This window comes from Varanus komodoensis, unplaced genomic scaffold (genome assembly GCF_004798865.1).
Source record: "Varanus komodoensis strain SLA01 unplaced genomic scaffold, ASM479886v1 scaffold81, whole genome shotgun sequence".
NCBI lineage: Eukaryota > Metazoa > Chordata > Lepidosauria > Squamata > Varanidae > Varanus > Varanus komodoensis.
Window position 1 is genome coordinate 2,230,082 of NW_025336495.1, and position 16,745 is coordinate 2,246,826.

The following is a 16,745-nucleotide window of genomic DNA, read 5'->3' on the forward strand; positions in this document are numbered from 1 at the left end:
CAAAAGCGTCACCCAGGAATGGAGCAGAAGCCCACGTTTCCAGTTTCTTCTGCTCTTTCTTGGCAAGTGGTGCTCGAAGAGAGACTGTGCCTATGCGTGGAAGTTCTGTGTAGAGTGCTTTCACAAATTTCTTCCTCCCTGAATTTGCATAATCGCATCATAAAACCATCCAAGACGATGGCTGTTGCTCTGTGTGGCCAGGAGTGTTGGCACTGCGCTTAGCAAAAAGGCCCAGACTGAACTGTGTGGAGCAGCGTCTCCTGGCTGCTTTTAAGTGCCGTTTGATGGATTCTTTCCTCTGTTCATTGATACGGCCTTCAGTTGTGTGTCTTTCTTGTGCATTGTGCTGGCAGTCATTAGCTATCAGCTTTAGACATAATTGGATCACCCAGAGAAAGCTCATTGCACCATTGCGAGGCGGCTGAAATTGTGCCAGGCAGCCTGCAGGCACTTTGGGGCAAATCTGGTTTTTGAGTTCTGTTTTCAGGTGGGTCAGTTTTATTTCTAGTTCAGTTTTGTCAGCACTGACTGGCACCCTGCGTATGCCAGGTGTTTCGCTAGGTGTTGCTTGGCTCGGTGTGATCAGGGATTGAGCCTGGAACCATCCACTTTCACAGCACGCATGGGCTTTGCGGCTCTGACCTATGGCCCTTTCCTAAAAGACACTAGTCCTCATTGTTCTGGAAGAGAGTCTTTTAAAACAGAAGCTTCAGAAGCTGCCTTGTTCTGGCTGTGCCATACCCACTCGGATTGGTGGCGGCAGCTTTCTGGATTTTTCCCACCCTGGTTTTGGAGATGCCAGGATTTGAACCTGGGACTTTAGGCAAGTTGGACTTCTTGCCAGCTCCCTCAGTCCTGGCATGTGTGACGACCCGGTGTCAGGCTGAACGCATCACGTTTGGCAACTGGCGCCTGAGCCAGGATACGCCTTGGCCCCCCACCCGCCTCTTTTCCTCCCATCCAGCCAAGGTGCTTCCTGTAGGTTCTGCTCAGTCCTTGCACCCAGGCCCAGAAGTATGGGGAACGTCAGCTTGGGTGACGTTTGGCAACCGTTTGGAAACTGGCTCAGAGTAGGGCTGCGCGATGCGGAGAAGGCCCCCTTCCCTCCTTCAGTGTGTAAACTGCGATCTAACATAGTGTGCCAACGCAGTCGTGCAGCTGGGACCCACAGCGTCTGGGCTTCATCGCCTCTTTCCGCACAGGTTCATCAGTGACTCTAAAGTTGCCCTGCACGGTACTAATCCCTTCCCCAGTTCAGATAAACGTATCTCCTAATTGCTCTCTCACTGGGGCGCGTGGCATGGTTAAGGTGAGAGCACATGCCTGGGTGGGTGCGTGGTGGTCTTTGCAGCTGCTGATGCCGCCTCTCCTGGCCCTCTCTCCCCCAGTCTGACCTGAGCCGCCTCTCTGAGATCGAGAAGGCCCTGGCGGTTTTCTGCATGGCCACCTACGGAGAAGGAGACCCCACGGACAACGCCCAGGACTTCTACGACTGGCTGCAGGAGAGCGACTCCGACCTCTCGGGCATTAAATATGCGGTGGGTTTTTCCCCAGGGGGCCTTGCCTGGGATGAGGGCTGGGTAAGCTAGCCCCGCGGGCCCCCATCCAGCCCTCGGGGATTCCCAGAATGCAGTGGGCCGTATCACCTTGAGCCCCGACCGCCTCCGTTTCTCTTTCTCCTCGTTAAAAGGGGGTGTGGCTACAAGAAGAGCCTTGCTGGATCGGCACAAGCATCCACCTAGCCCAAGCGGTCCTGGCTGTGCCGTGTCCAGAGCCAGAGTTAGCATGCGGCCATGAGGACTAGTGGCTATTGACAGCCTTCTCGGTGAATGTGTCCAGTCCCCTTTTAAAACTACCCAGACTGGGCGCACCAGTGTCTCTTGAATAAGGGATTGTTTAATTCGGCTAATTGTTGGCAGTGCAATGCAGTTACTGCTTCTTTTAAACATCCGGGAGCTGCTGCTTTTTTTGGAGGGGGGAGGTTATTGCAATGATAAACTTTGCACAGGAACAGTCTTTAATTTTTCTGATAGCTTGGAAATATTACATAATTTACCCACGTTGTGGAAAATAATAAATGGATTCCTTGTATTCTTTTTGAAAGCCAAAATTCAATAATTGAAAGGATAAACATTCGCCTGCTATCATGCAATGGACGGAGGATCTCCTAGCACTTTCCGCCTGTTGCCAATGACACATCCAGGCCAAAGGATACTTACTTAGATATTTGGCACACTTTTGTTATGGGTGATGGATGATGGTGAGGCAGGGTGTTGCGGTGGTGATAGCGTTGGACTGGGCACCTGGGCATCATGTAAACTTCCTTAGGATCCTCAGAAGTTGCAGAAATAAGATATAATTATAGAAAGTTATATTGATTTATTTATTTGGAATTTTTGTATGCTGTCCCATTCGCATAAGCCTTGGGACGGCTTCCAACATAAAAATAAATATCTATACAAATACATACATATAAAATCTGGAAACATCCTGGCTTAATAATTTAAAACCAATGAATAAAATCAGCAATTATTAAAAGATCGTTTAAATAAAAAGGTCTTGGCCTGGCGCCGAAAAACAAATAACGATGGCGCCTGGTGGACCTCTCTGGGGAGCACATTCCAGAGATGGGGCGCCACCGCAGAGAAGGCCCTCCTCTGGGTACTCACCCTCCTAATATCTTTCACGGAGGGTTCCCAGAGGAGGGCCTCTGCTGCCGATCTCAAGGGGCAGGAGGGCAGATGTGCAGCTCCCATGTCATAGAATCGCAGAACAGCCAAGTCGGAGGGGCCAGAGTGCCGTCCAGCCCTGTGTGCGGTGCAGGGCTGCAAGCTGCGCCGTCCCTCTCGGAGGGCTGGCTCGCTGCATCCTGCTGCGGGTACCCGCAGGCCCACGCGTGCATCTTTTGGGAAGCCTGGAAGACCGGGCCGCGTGGGGGTGGTGCTCCGGACGAACGGCTCTTCCGCTGCCTTGCAGGTGTTTGGACTGGGAAACAAGACCTACGAGCATTTCAATGCGATGGGGAAGTATGTGGACCAGCGGCTGGAGGAGCTGGGTGCCCAGCGGATCTTCGAGCTCGGCCTCGGGGATGACGACGGAAAGTGAGTGGTGGCTCAGCCGCCGAGTCCGTTTTGGGGCCACGCTAGAGAGTAGCTCTGGGCCGTGGGTGGGGGACTTCTGGGCCCCCTCAGGTCAGGGTTGATGGGAACTGTGGGCTGTGGAAAGGAGAGAGAGAACTTCTCAAACTGCCAGAAAATAAATTATTTGTACAGGGCCCGCCTATTTTTGTCACTTGAATTTCCAACCCTTCTGAGGGGCTACAAAGATGAGCCATATTCCTTCAATCTTCCCCAACCCCAGTCTTCAAAATGGCTGGACTGCATATCCCATCCTCCCCTGCCAGCATGGGATCCGCTGTCCTTCTCATCATGAGGTCAGGGTAGGCAGTCTGGCTGAGCTTTTTATGCAGAGCAACCAAAGGAGAGGAGCAGAAGGCATGAGCGACCGAAGTAACCATACCTCTAACCCGCGTGAAAACATGCACGGACTTCCTTGCTTTAAAAACGCCGCCAGAGATCACGGATAGTGCTTTCGTTCCTCAGGATTCAAAGATGGGCAACCCTTTCCAAAGGCCACTGATTGAGGGCACAATCCTGTAACTATTAGACAGAAAAAGTTCTACAATCTTACACATGTTTAGAAAGGAAAATGTTCTCCAATTCCCAGATGGCTGGGAGTTTGAACTCTTTCCAAAACCAGGGTCTTCCGGAGGGGCTGGATTGCAGCTCCGCGCGTCCCAGTCAGCCTGGGGCTTGGCCCCCCAAGTTTCCTTTGCCCCTGCAATCCAGAATGCCTGGAGGGCTCTCTCCTTCCTCCATTTTTTAGATAGTGCATTTTACGGCATTTTTTTTTAAACCCTGCCTGCCTGCTGCAAAGGGTGACCAGATAGCAGAGTGAAAGCGCCTTGCGGATCACACCTGACCGACAGCAGGAGGTGGTGAGGGAGAGCGCTTTGCTTGGAGAGAAGCGGCTGGTGGGCAGAACTTGAAGGAAGATTGGCCTTCGGGCAATAGAGGAAGGAGCACTTGCGCCAGAGGGACAAAGGCAGCGTCTGAAGGGTCGCATCTCGTATTTGTCCTGGGCCTCCAGCCTCGCCCGATCCAGTGGCTGCGCCCATCACGCCAGCTCCAGGCGGTGCGTCCTGCCACTGTGGTCCAACGGAGAGAGCCCAGAACGCCGCCGTGGGGCGCGGGGAGCTCAGCCCCACTCGGCCGAGCGAGGGGCTCCTGCTGGGTGGTGCTGCCGGCTGTAAACGGCGTCTCTTTTCCTCTTCCTCCCCGCCTGTGGCTTCCGGCAGCTTGGAAGAGGATTTCATCACGTGGCGTGAGCAGTTCTGGCCGGCCGTGTGCGAGCACTTCGGGGTGGAAGCCACGGGAGACGAGTGCAGGTCAGTGCCTGTGTGGGGCATGGGGACCGCTAGCAGGCGGGGCGGGGGGCAGGGCTGGGATCGCAGTGGGGAAGGGGCATGCGAGCCAGAGGGAGGGATGAGGGCAGAGACTCTTGGTCTCCTGCTGCTTCGCTAGCTGCCGCCTACAGTGCCAAATTCCATGTGGCTGCAGATGGGTTTAGTACCATGGACAGCTCCAGGAAAGCGCAAAATAAAAGCTGCAATGGCTCTGGTGCCCCACTAACATAGGAACTAGTGGTCTACCCTGCTAGACAATACTCTTTTACTCTGGGCCTCTGCTAATTGGCTGTTAGCAGAGAGTCCTAGACTGGTAGAACTGGGAGAGGCCAGAGGACCACCAGGTCCCAACCTCTGCTTGGTGCAGGACTCCCAAGGTAAGCCATCCCTCTCGGATGTGTGTCCAGTTGCATTCAGGTACGTGAGGGGGTGTCACACGGAGGTGGGCAGAGACCTGTTCTTCCCTGCAGAGGAGGGCAGGATGCGCTCCAAGGGAGCCAAGCTCAGGGAGCCAAGGTTTCATTTGGATGCCAGGAAGCACTTCCTGACGGTTAGGACCCCAAGGGTGTGGAATGGGCTTCCTCGGGAGGTGGTCGAGGCCCCATCGGTGCGGGTGTTCAAGGACAGGCTGGACATGCACATGGAGGGCATGTCGTGAGCAGAGCTGGCTGGAGCCGGGGGTCAGACTAGATGGCCCGGGAGACCCCTTCCGGCTTGCTCTGTTTCTGTGTTCTATGAATGCCTCCAGCATGGGGGAGCCCATGACTTCCCCAGGTCTTGGGGCTCACTGTTGTACTGCCCTAACAGCCAGGAGTTTTTTCCTGATGCGCAGCAGGAATCTGACTTCCTTGCTTGAGCCTGCTGTTTCATATCCTGCACTCTGAGAAGATCGAGAAGAGACCCCGGCCCCGCTCTTTGTGGCAGCCTTGCAGGGTCTCATTGAGGGTTATCATATCCCTCCTCAGTCTCCTCTTCCCAAGGCCAAACATGCCCAGGTCGTCCACTCCCAACTCACCGGGCTTTGCTTCCCGTCCCCAGCTCGTCCTTGTCGCTCTTCTCCGAACCCTTTCCAGCTTGTTTCTTCAGCTGGACAGCCACCCCAGTCTGGGAGCCCGGACTCCGTCTGGAGGCTTGGAGGAGTGTCCTCCTGCCCCTGCCTTAGTTACGCCGTGTGTAAAGCAAGAGTGCGAGGGCCCTGCCCGTTTTCTGCCCTGCATTGCAGGAGCCCCCTTCTCTCTTACTGTCTGGTTTTTCAGGGCCATCCTAAGCCCTCTTAATCGCTGGACCACCCTGTCTGCTCCCCTTGCCTTCTCGAGAGCTCAGGGCCAGCATCCCCCCTCCCTTTCCTAACCGCCATCTCCCCTTTCCAGCATTCGGCAGTATGAACTGGTTGTGCACACGGACATCAGCGCAAGCAAGGTCTACACCGGCGAAATGGGCCGCCTCAAGAGCTACGAGAACCAGAAACCGTAAGTTTGAAGAGCAGCAGCAGCAGCGTGGGCCGTGGGCCCTCCTCTGCAGGCGCTCACGTGAGTCGGGAAACCACAGGGCCTCCTGTCCTTGGAACTGCCCCCCCCCCCAGCGGGAGCAGCCCCCGGCTCCCCCATCAGTGCTTCGCGGGTGCCAGGGGAGGAAGGGAGGCGCGCAGCAAATTTGGAAGTGACTGCATGCTGCCGGCAGCATCAGCTGTGCCTTGTTGGGTTCCTCCAGGCCTTTTGATGCCAAGAACCCGTTCCTGGCGCCCGTGTCGGTGAACCGCAAATTGAACCAAGGAGGCGAGCGGCACCTGATGCACCTGGAACTGGATATCACTGGATCAAAAATCAGGTAAGCACAGCCTGCCTTGTTTTAGTGAGTGGAAAGCAGGCCTTTCCTCAGCCTGAGAGCCACTGGATGTATTGGACAACATTCCCTATCATTCTCAGCATAGGGGTGATGGATTAGAAGTGGACTGTCCATTTCAGATAGTCTCCTGTTTCTCTCCCCCGCCCCCGATGTTAAATCCAGTCTGTTTCAGGCTTGAGCATTTGTCACACATTAACTTTGGTTTGTCCAAAGGTTGAGATTTTAAAGAGAAAACAGTTTGCATGAAAATTCATAAGCCTTTTGTGCACTTTTCACCAAATAGGGCATTTTTGCCTAAGGTACACATGTTAGCATTAGCCCCGTTCTTAATATAGTGCATTTTTCAATATTTTCCTCCTAACTTAAAACATTTCTGTATGTAGCTTTTGATTGGAGAACTTAACAGCAAAGTTCAGAGAGGTCTGAATTTGGGGGGATGGTGGTGTTTCACTTTATCTAGCAGTTTGAAAGTACGCTAATAAAATTATAGGGAACTGTGAACTGGACTAATTTCCCACCTGAACCCCTTGACTGGAGGGCTTCAGGTTGGCGACGGCTGTAAGAGCCTTAGGGAACAACCCTATGCAGGCTTGGTCAGAAAAAGTCCTACAGCCGGGAGTCATGGGACTTGTTCTGTGTGAATCTGTGCAAGGTTGCGCTTCTAATGAATCTGGGCAAATTTCGGGGTAGCTCAGCATCCTGTAATGGCCAAAGATGTCTCTTTTCTGGGCTTCCACAGCCTTCAGCCCCGCATCAATCCATACAACCAGGGTTTGTATGGAAAGCTTTCCATTCGTGATGATGGCAGCTGATGGCCATCCATCGGTGCGGGCCATCCAGAATCCGTGAGTGCGGTTTTGTTGGTGTTCCAATGCCCGACAAAAGCACAGAAATTCCATGTGCTTTCATTGTAACTGCTATACTTAATTTTCTGTGCTGTAAACTAGTTATAATTGCTTTTAGGTTTTGCTTTTGTTACTGTTTTTTTGAAATTCACAATAAAAAACCTACCCCATCACTATTTTCAATAATTTGATACTGAGACTCCGACCAATGCACTTGTCCCATGGTGTTTTAAACTGAGCCATACATGGTGTCGGGTCAAGTCGAACCTGTTCCAGTGGAATGTTTCCCCCATGTTTATGGGAGCTGGATGCCTCCGCGCTTTCTCGGGCCTTTGGAACCACAGTCCAAGCAAGCCTGGAAGACCTGTGGTCAGACGCACCCTCTCTCTCATGGTCTCTTTCTCAGGTACGAATCGGGAGACCACATCGCTGTGTACCCAGCCAACGACACGTCGCTGGTGAACCAGCTGGGCGAAATCCTCGGTGCTGATTTAGATACAGTCATCTCCCTGAACAATCTGGACGGTGAGTGTTTCTTCTCCACTGCCAGTCTGCATGGAAGCCGGCAGCCCTTCTGGGGGCTCTGCTGGGGTCTCCAGGCTCGGAGCGCTGAAGGGCTCCTCTGCCCTCTCGCCCCCGACAGTCTCCTTCCCACCTCTGAGGGTCCTCTGCTCAGTTGGCCCTCATGTCCGCCGGCAGGAGGTGAGTGACTCAAGCACCCATCCTGCGACAGGGAGAGGCACTGCTTTTCTGCCTGGAGGGCCAAGAATATTTCAGTTGCACCAGGGGAAGAAATGGGGCAGAGTCTCCCCTCCACGCCCTGCCCTGCAGAGGACAGTCAAAAAGAGCAGGGAGTCATGCAGAGACACGGTGGGCATCCTCACCCCTGACTGGAGACTTAGGGAAAGATGTGTAGGCGAATGGGGGGAAAGCTGGAGCATCAAGCCATGGCCCCCAGACATTCTTCCATGTTTTTCCCCATTAAAAAAAAAGACGCTTAAGGGGGTATTGAAAAAAATGTGAAGTACTTTTTTCCCAGAGAATGAACTACTTTTTAAGATGAGATTTATACTTATGGAAAATGTGCAGCACGAAGATTCATATGTAAGATAATCTACAACATTACATAATTATTATTTTTTGCCTATTGGGGACACTTACCAGCACTCAGAGGGTTTTGACAATGTTGTGGATTTTAACTTAATATCCATCTATGCTACTAGTCCTTAATCCTGTGACCCAATGAGGGCTGTTTCCGTCTGCACAATGCACTTCCTCTCATGGTTTCTCTTTTCAGCCGTTGCTTTCCCCGCTTCTCAGACAGCGAGAACACTCATGCAATTTGGTAGTGTAGCACCGAACAGGTTGTAGCTCTGTCTTGGGACGAGTCCTCCGGGCTCCATGGATGACTCTGAAGGTTGAGCCCTCAAAGCAAGGCATGGGCCCGCCCTCAAGCACCCCTGTGCTGTCTGGGGTCTCTGGAGCTCCCAGCACTGGAGCCAGAAAGCGTGTCAGGCTGTTGCCTGCAGGGCCGCCTTTGCCAGGGTGGGTGCCATGCAGAACCGGTCCCCCCACCCCCCGGGCGTTCTGATGTGTCCAGGGCTTGGCTGGTGGGCTTCGCCGGCTTCGGGAACCTTCTTCCCCCGTCTTGGCAAACTTGCGGCTCCACAACATTTTTGTGGTGTGTTGAGCTTGCTCAACTGGAAGAGTACCTGCCGGGGGCGGGGCGGGGGGGGGAACGAACCCTGAAGTGCCGGGCCAGTTGGTTTTCCCCTTGCTGCAGTGTTCTTTCTGGGATGCAGGGGCCCGAAACTGGCCAGATTGCCCAGTCATGCCCCCGGCGTCCGTTTTACCTGCCTGCCACGGGCGCCCGGGGCACTGAACGGCTCCGTAGCTGTTGCGTCATCCGTGGTTAACTCTGTGGGTGAACTGGTTGCTCTCATCACCCACGGCACCTGCATGGAACCTGCCTTGGCCTCGTTTCAGTTGCTATTCTTTTACGCAACTCTGCCTTGGATTTCAGGCCTGAAATCACTTTCTCCCAGTCTGTATCTCCCAGTGTGTATCTCTGCAGCCAGCAAAACACACAAAGAAAAAAAAAATATGCAGAGCTGCTTAACCTGCAGCAACATGAATTTTCTCTAGCCTTTTGAATTGGGAAAAAATCCTATGCGAATTAAGCTCATTTGCATCCAGCCATTCTCATCAGAAGTGCTCATTTAGCCTCAGATGATGTTCTGGTGCCCTGAAGAGTTAATCCCATTTAGCACGTTTCTTTTACTTGCATTCATGAAGAGAGCAAACAAAGCTTTAAAAAGAATGGATAGTTTATTCCAGTGCCCCTGAGTACTGGGCCTGAAATATGTGAGAGGGGAAATGTGATCTGCAGACCTTTTTATTTTGGTGCTTGCATCATTAAAGATAATGGTCTGCGTTTTCCTTATTTTGTTTCTTGCAATCTGCATTTAATTAGAAAACAAAGGAAAATTGTTGACACAGTATTTGTTTCAGCAACCACACATCTACTTTAGCAAGAGCCCAGAGGAGTTTTGGGCAGCCTTGGATTCTCTGGCACTCCTCATTGGAGTCGCATTTTTTTCTGAGATGTTCAGTGGCCTTGTTTCTTTGCATCATTGCTAAGGGCAGCAACCTGCAATACTGGATTGAAACGGCCCATTTGCAACTGGTCTCTCTAAGGAAAATATTGGGGGAGACACAGGGCTGGAGAAGCTTCTGGTTTGGAAAAATTGCTACCCTGGCTTTCTGGCGAAGAATAAGCTGGTGTGTGCTGTGCAGAGCTGGCAGGCCGCATCCACCCACTCTGCCGGGCTCACGCCTGACGTCAGCTCAGAACCCGTTTGGGGAGGGAGGAGGTGCCCGTGGCGGTTTTGGCGTGCCAGAGGGGTCACACCTCCTCCGCTTTCAGCATGTTTCTTCATTCTCATCATCTGCGAAGTGGGGAAAACAAAGGCTGAGAAGAGAAACCACGAAAGAAAGTGTATTGTTGGGACAGAGGCAGGCCTGTTTGGTCACACTATTGAGGACTAGCAGCATATCTGGATGTTAAGTTAGACTTCGTGGAATGTGGACTCTTCGCTCGCTCTGTTGTTGCTTCGGGGACCCATTTTTATCACGACTTCCTTCGTGGTTTGGGTGACGTCGTGCCCACGTGTGGTGGGTTTCCGGGGGGGGGGGGTGAAAATGCCCAGGGTTGGCAGCTCACTCGCTTGTGGTTCCTGCTGGAAAATGAGCTGGGGGAGGTGGGAGCTGCTGATAGCCACGACCCACTGGAAGCCAGAAGGGGCAGGGCCTGGGTGCTCCCGGTGTGCCCAGAAGCGTCTCTCAGACCCACGGAGCCTCGACGGACGCCTGTCTTCCGCCCCCTCCCTGCAGAGGAGTCCAACAAGAAGCATCCGTTCCCGTGCCCTACCTCGTACCGCACCGCCTTGACGCACTACCTGGACATCACGAACCCGCCACGCACCAACGTCCTCTACGAGCTGGCGCAGTATGCCACGGACCCCAGCGAGCAGGAGAGGATGCGCCAAATGGCCTCCTCCTCCGCGGAAGGGAAGGTGGGTCCCGCCTCCCTCGCTGCTCCCCGTCATGGCAGGGAGGAGATGCCCCCGTGCTGGGCGCTGGGGCCGCTGGAGCGTCGGCGGGCCGCGAGTGGCCCTCCGGGTGTCGCACGGCTGCGGTCTCCCGCCTGCTCAGGCTGGGGCCTGAATCGTGGCAGGGGCCTAAAAGGCTGCCGTGGGTTTATTTACGACTGGAAAACCCGGGGGAATGAAATGGGCCTCACCCAGGGCAAATGGAGCCGGACGAGTGGTGCCGGGCAGGCCTCTCTGGGGAGGCCCGGGGGCCCCCGAGGGCCCCCCTCCTGCTAGGCCTGCCGCCACCATGCCCGGCCCAGCGCTCCCGTCGTCAGCACTGCCGTTTGCTTGATCTGCGCAGGCCCTGTACGTCAGCTGGGTGGTCGAGCCCCGGAGGAACATCCTGGCCATCTTGCAGGACATGCCCTCCCTGCGGCCCCCGATCGACCACGTCTGCGAGCTGCTGCCCCGCCTGCAGGCCCGCTACTATTCCATCGCCTCCACCTCCAAGGTGAGCGCCACGGCGGGGGGCCGCACCGGAGGACCCTCTCCAGCGGTCCGTTCGCTGCTCCGACGGCTTGCACCCGTGGCTGAGCCCTCCCCAGCTCCCAGAATGCCCTTCAGCGACAGCGTGGCCCGTCTGGAGTTATTCTGCACGGGGTGTGTTGGAGGGGTGGATGCCTTGGGGCACCCAAGGGCCGAATCCAGGTTTGGAGATCATAGAGTTGGGTGGGGCCAGGAAGGCCATCGAGCCCGACCCCCTGCTGCTGCAGGCCACCAGTTCACACCACCCCGCTCAGGTGGCTGCCCAGTTTCGCCTGGAATGCCCCCGGTGTGGGAGAGGCCCCCACCCCTCCAGGCAGCTGGTCCCGCTGCCACGTTGCCCCGACAGCGAGGAAGCTTCTGATGTCCAGCCCGAATCGGGGTTGCCCACAGGAGCCACGTGCCAGGGTTGGGCTGGGCCACAGGGCGCGAGGGGCCGTCTGTGGCTGGCCTCGGGGACGCTAGCCGCTCCTGGCCCGCTCCCCAGAGCCAGGGTGGCACCGGCTCTTCCCCAGCCTGACATTTCCTGCCTGTTTTCCCCCCAGGTGCATCCAAACTCTGTCCACATTTGTGCGGTGGTGGTGGAGTACACAACCAAAACGGGCCGCGTCAACAAGGGCGTGGCAACCAACTGGCTGAAGAACAAGGAGCCCAACGAGAACGGCCACAAGTCGCCGGTGCCCATGTATGTCCGGAAGTCCCAGTTCCGTCTGCCCTTCAAATCCAGCACACCAGTCCTCATGGTCGGACCCGGCACGGGGATCGCACCCTTCATGGGCTTCATCCAGGAGCGGGGCTGGCTTAAGCAGCAGGGTGAGTCGCCCTTCCCGGCTGTCGAGAGCCAAACGGCTCTGCTGCGAGATGCAGAGAAGCTGGTGGCGGTCGCAGGATCCGTGCCGGCTTGCCCCGAAGGGCTGTCGGCCCTGAGCCCTTGCATGGACAGGGGGATTGCAGCGTATTGTTCGATTTATATCCCCCCTTTTCCTTCTGAAAAGAATGCGTAGCAGCTTCCCTCATTCCCTTCCTCCTGCACAGTCTTACCCCCACAACAGCCCTGTGAGGTAGGCTGGGCCGAGAATCTGTGACCCACCTAGTCACCCAGTCGCCTCCATGGCCCAGTGGGATTTGAACCCGGTCCCAGTTCAGCACGCTCCCCACTGGAGGCCTGGCTCTGGGGAGCGTCCGATCCACCAGCCCTGCCCCATCGATCCTTCCGTCCACCGGCCTGTCCAGTCCGCTGCCTCACGTGCCCCCCATGGTCTGAAAGCCCCCAAGCCGAGTGCTGGACGTGGCTTGCTTGCCGCTTCCAAAGGAACCCGCCTCGCCGGCCGGCCGGGCTCACGCAGGCTGGCGGGGTGTGTGCCTCGCACGCCACCGTGCATCGTGCGCAGCGCAGCGGCCCCCGAGCGCGGCCGGGCACGACTGAGGGCCATGTGCTTGTGCTGCAGGCAAGGAGGTGGGCGACACGGTGCTGTACTACGGCTGCCGGCACAAGGAGGAGGACTACCTGTACAAGGACGAGCTGGCCCAGTTCCTCCGGGACGGCGCCCTCTCGCAGCTCAACGTGGCCTTCTCCCGGGACCAGCCCCAGAAGGTGAGCTGCTTCCCCCTCGGCCGGGCCGGGCCGGGCCTGCACTGGGGCCGGAAGGACGGCGGCTCCGTCCCGCTGGAGCGCGGGGTCCCTTGGCTGTGGGTTCCAGGGCCCCGGGATTCGGGCGCGACGCTTCCTCTTGCCCCCCCTCAGGGGCCCAGGCAGCACCCCCACTTCCATCCTGACAGCCACCCTGTGGGGCAGCTGCGGCTGAGAGGCGGGTGGGCCCCTGGCCCTCTGGGGGCCTCATCCCAGGGCTGGGCGGGGCCAGAGGAGAAAGTGGGTGGGGCCAAACACCGAGGGGTGGGGCTTCAGGCAGGCAGCCCCAGGCAGACCAGCCTGTTGCAGTGAGAGCGTCTTGCCCAAGGATCTCAGCTTCAGGGACGTGCCCTGCACTTTTAGGGACGTGGGCGGCAGCGGCGCTCGGGCTGGGGAGCCGCCAGTCGGCGGTGCGGGGAGATGGAGGGGAGCTGCGCCGGGAGCGCGCTCTCTTCTTGGCAGGCTGCGTCTGCCTCCTCGGCACTGTCTGTGGCCCAGGACTGAAGCGTGACTAACGCCCGGCTGACTCCCAGTTTTGGGTTTTCCCTCCCACCGGCCAGAACCAGCATGACAGGAACGCTGGGGATTTTAATCCCAGACATCTGGATAGCCGCCCTGAGGCTTGTTGCGACATAGAAATGTTTTAAATAAATAATACATAAATAAATAGCACTGGGATAGAGAAAGCTCACCCGAGTGGTGGGAAGGGGAAAGCATTTGCTGGATCCATGCCCTCTCACCCCACCAGCCACCATAAGGACTAGAATCTTTTCCCCACGCTTTCTGGAAGCGGCTGGCGCGGTCCGCACTGCATGCCGTGTGGCTGCTCCTGCCCTAACCGCCTTGCTTTGCTCCTCTAGATATATGTGCAGCACCTGCTCAAGCAGAACAAGGAGAGCGTGTGGAAGCTGATCCACGAAGGGAACGGACACATCTACGTGTGTGGGTGAGTGCGTCCGCCCCGTTTCCTCTGCACAGAGGCCATCGTGCCACTGCCCCGGGCGTGAAGCGCCCCAGGACCTCCTGGGCAGAGCAGCTGAAAAGGAGGCCTGTGCCGAGACCACGGGGTGGGAATTCACCGCTTCGGTACCGAATCGGCATGGCCCTGGTCCCGAGAGCACGTGCGGGATACGTGTTCTTGGCCCACTCAGCACCCCCGCCTCCTAGCCACCTCACCAGTTAAAAGCCAGCTGAAACAGATGCGTTTGCCAAGCCCGGAGGGACTAGCCACATGCCCCTTGATGCAAAATGTGGTCGGGCAGGGGCCACCATGAAGAAGGCTGCCCCTCTCCAGTGCCCAGCAGCCAGGGGTGAGGCCTTCGAGGAGGATCCTGAAATCCTAGCTGGAGAACCCTTCCCGGGCCACGTGCTCTAGACAGTTCCACAGGCAGTGAGAACCCTCCGCATTCCTCAAGGTGGTCTGCAGTGCCAGAGAACTCTCACCATTAGGCCTGCAGTTGGCCAAAACCAGCTCCTCCTTCAGGCAGGGTTCTTTGCAAGCCCTTCCTGGGAAATGCTGCAAGGATCAACCCTGGGACCTTCAGCCCGGAAAGACAGGGCTCCACTGCAGAGCTAAGCTTCTTTCGCTAACTAAATTAGCATTCTAGTCCTCATGGTTGCAAATCAAGCTCTGATTGTAATAGGAGAGGAGGAAGTGACTTGCACTGGTCCAGGACGGGGAGCAGCGCCTTGGGAGCCAAGCGGGGGGGGGGGGACTGCCACTGGGCTGCAGCCCTTCCCCAAGGCAAGTGTAGACTTAACCTCCTTGTGTCCGAGGTGCTCTGGAGAGGGAGAAAACCCGGTGCCTGAGGGCGCATCCCAGCAGCGACGGCTCTCCGTTCGCATACACTCACCCCCTGGCCACGTTGGGTTCCCCTCCTTCCTGCGGGGGCTTCAACGCCCGGTCCCCCCGGGCCGAGCCCCTCTGCGGTGGGCCCGAGACCATTCCCAGCTGTGCTGGCGTTCCCCTTTTGGGGGCCGCCCTGTAGCCAAGCTGGCGCCTCCCTCACCTGCGCTCCTCCCTTCCAGCGACGCCCGCAACATGGCGCGGGATGTGCAGAACACCTTCTACGAGATCGTGGCCGAGCTCGGCAAGATGAGCCAGCAGCAGGCCGTGGACTACGTGAAGAAGCTGATGACTAAGGGCCGCTACTCCCTGGACGTCTGGAGCTAGGGGCCGGCAGGCGTGCCGCGCCGGGGAGGGGCTTCCACGGTGGCCAGGAAAGGACCCCTGGCCCTGCCGGGGGGAGGCGGGCCGGCTTCTGCGCGTGCCGCGTCTTGGCTCCCATGCCTTCCCTTTGCCACTGTGCCCCAGAGGAGTCCCTCGGGCGCCGCCTCCCCGGGAAGTCGGGCGGCATCAAGTGACTCCAAGCGCCAGAGGACTCCGGCCCCCTCCCCCCTCCGCTGCCGAGGGGCCTCTGGGCGGACGCACATCCCCTGCCCCTTCTCTGCACAGCAGATGCTGCCGCCAGCGGAACGCCGTCCGTCCGCCTCGGCTTGCACGCTGCAAAGGCCCTTCTCCTCTCCTCCCCTCCCTCCCTCCCTCGGCCTGCTCTGGCGGACTTGGTGCCTCGCGGGGACTTTTGCCACAGCCACGGAGCGGCTCTTGCGTGGCACGTTCCCGATGTGGCTGGCACCTGTGCTGCTGGGATCACGGGGGACTGTGGGGAGCAGATGGGCAATGGCCGTGGCGTGGGGGAGCTGGGCGGGCGCGAGGGATCGTGCAGCACCAGTGTGGGGGAGAGCTGCCACGGAAGCAGCCAGCCAGGCGGAATCCTCACCCTCCTCTGTGCTCCGAGTGGCGGCAGTAATCTGGGCTGGGCGCCTCCGTCTAGGCCGGGAGAAGCCCTCCTGCAGCCCCCTTCCCTTCTGTGGGGATGCCTCTTCCTGACAGGCGAGTTCTAAGCCAGTGCCGTGGGCCTCGGCCCCTTTTCCTTGCTGGGTGAGGTGCGGGTGCTGTCCTCACCGTGGGCATCCCAGGCCGGGCCCGAGTGGGACAGTAGCGCGGTGCCCGTCTTGGCACGTCTCTTGCCACCACTGAACGACCCGTGCGCGCTTGGGCATCGGCTGAGCAGGGTGTCCACGGAATGTACATAATTTTAAAGAGGCTTGCTCTTGGAATAAAGCAATCCCTGAGTCTTTTGCTCCGGCCCCTCCTGGCTCTTTGTGCGCGCGCTTGTGTAGCTGAACTGGGGTGTGATGGGTGCCCACGGGGTCACTGTCAGGAACCGAATGCTAATTTCACGGGACCACACCTAATTTAATTTAGAAGGTAGCCTTTTCAGTAAGAATGCAGTGAGTGAGTGAGTGTGTGTGTGTTTTTAAAACACAACTAGCAGAGCGCACAGGTTCCCCCCCCCCCCCCCCGTCTGGGATTAGGCCGGCACCTCTGGGAAATTCACAGCATCAGTTTCCTCCTCCTACATGTATCTGTTGCTGAGGCATCAACTCGCTCTGGAAGGACTGCGCCATAACAAGGCGTAAGGCGGGGGGGGGGTCAATGGCCATGTGGGTAAAGTGATGTCCTCCAGTCCCGCCCCACCACTTCGAGTTGGCTGCGACTGGCTCCACGAAGACACCCCGGGGCGGTGGAAAGGGTGTCCTTGCTCTGCATTTGGACCAGGGCTGCTTCGTGGTGCTTTTTAAAACATCCCCAGTGTAAAAAAGATAAAGGGCCGGGAGCCGAGGTGGCTGAGCTGCGAAAAAGGGGGGGGAAGGGGACGGGGACGGGTGCAGAACGACACCCGGAGAGGAAGCCATTTGCTTCTCTCGCCTATATAAAGCAGTCCTCCCACCAGGCGGGGAGCTCGGCCCCGATGCAGGGA

The 16,745-nt window shown here is 57.2% G+C and overlaps 1 protein-coding gene across 2 annotated transcripts in view; it reads left to right on the forward strand.

Moving 5' to 3' along the window:
- The window catches only part of LOC123036702 (NADPH--cytochrome P450 reductase), a 54,549-nt gene extending 38,486 nt beyond the window's left edge, over positions 1 to 16,063 (forward strand). For both annotated transcript variants that reach the window (XM_044456108.1, XM_044456109.1), the window contains exons 5-16: positions 1,389 to 1,538; positions 2,977 to 3,101; positions 4,358 to 4,447; positions 5,836 to 5,934; positions 6,176 to 6,292; positions 7,562 to 7,680; positions 10,549 to 10,730; positions 11,110 to 11,259; positions 11,837 to 12,104; positions 12,740 to 12,885; positions 13,782 to 13,867; positions 14,950 to 16,063. In XM_044456108.1, the coding sequence (XP_044312043.1) occupies positions 1,389 to 1,538; positions 2,977 to 3,101; positions 4,358 to 4,447; positions 5,836 to 5,934; positions 6,176 to 6,292; positions 7,562 to 7,680; positions 10,549 to 10,730; positions 11,110 to 11,259; positions 11,837 to 12,104; positions 12,740 to 12,885; positions 13,782 to 13,867; positions 14,950 to 15,094 (1,677 nt within the window). In that variant the 3' untranslated portion in view covers positions 15,095 to 16,063. The remainder of the gene's footprint in view (positions 1 to 1,388; positions 1,539 to 2,976; positions 3,102 to 4,357; positions 4,448 to 5,835; positions 5,935 to 6,175; positions 6,293 to 7,561; positions 7,681 to 10,548; positions 10,731 to 11,109; positions 11,260 to 11,836; positions 12,105 to 12,739; positions 12,886 to 13,781; positions 13,868 to 14,949) is intronic.
- Positions 16,064 to 16,745: the final 682 nt, after the last annotated feature.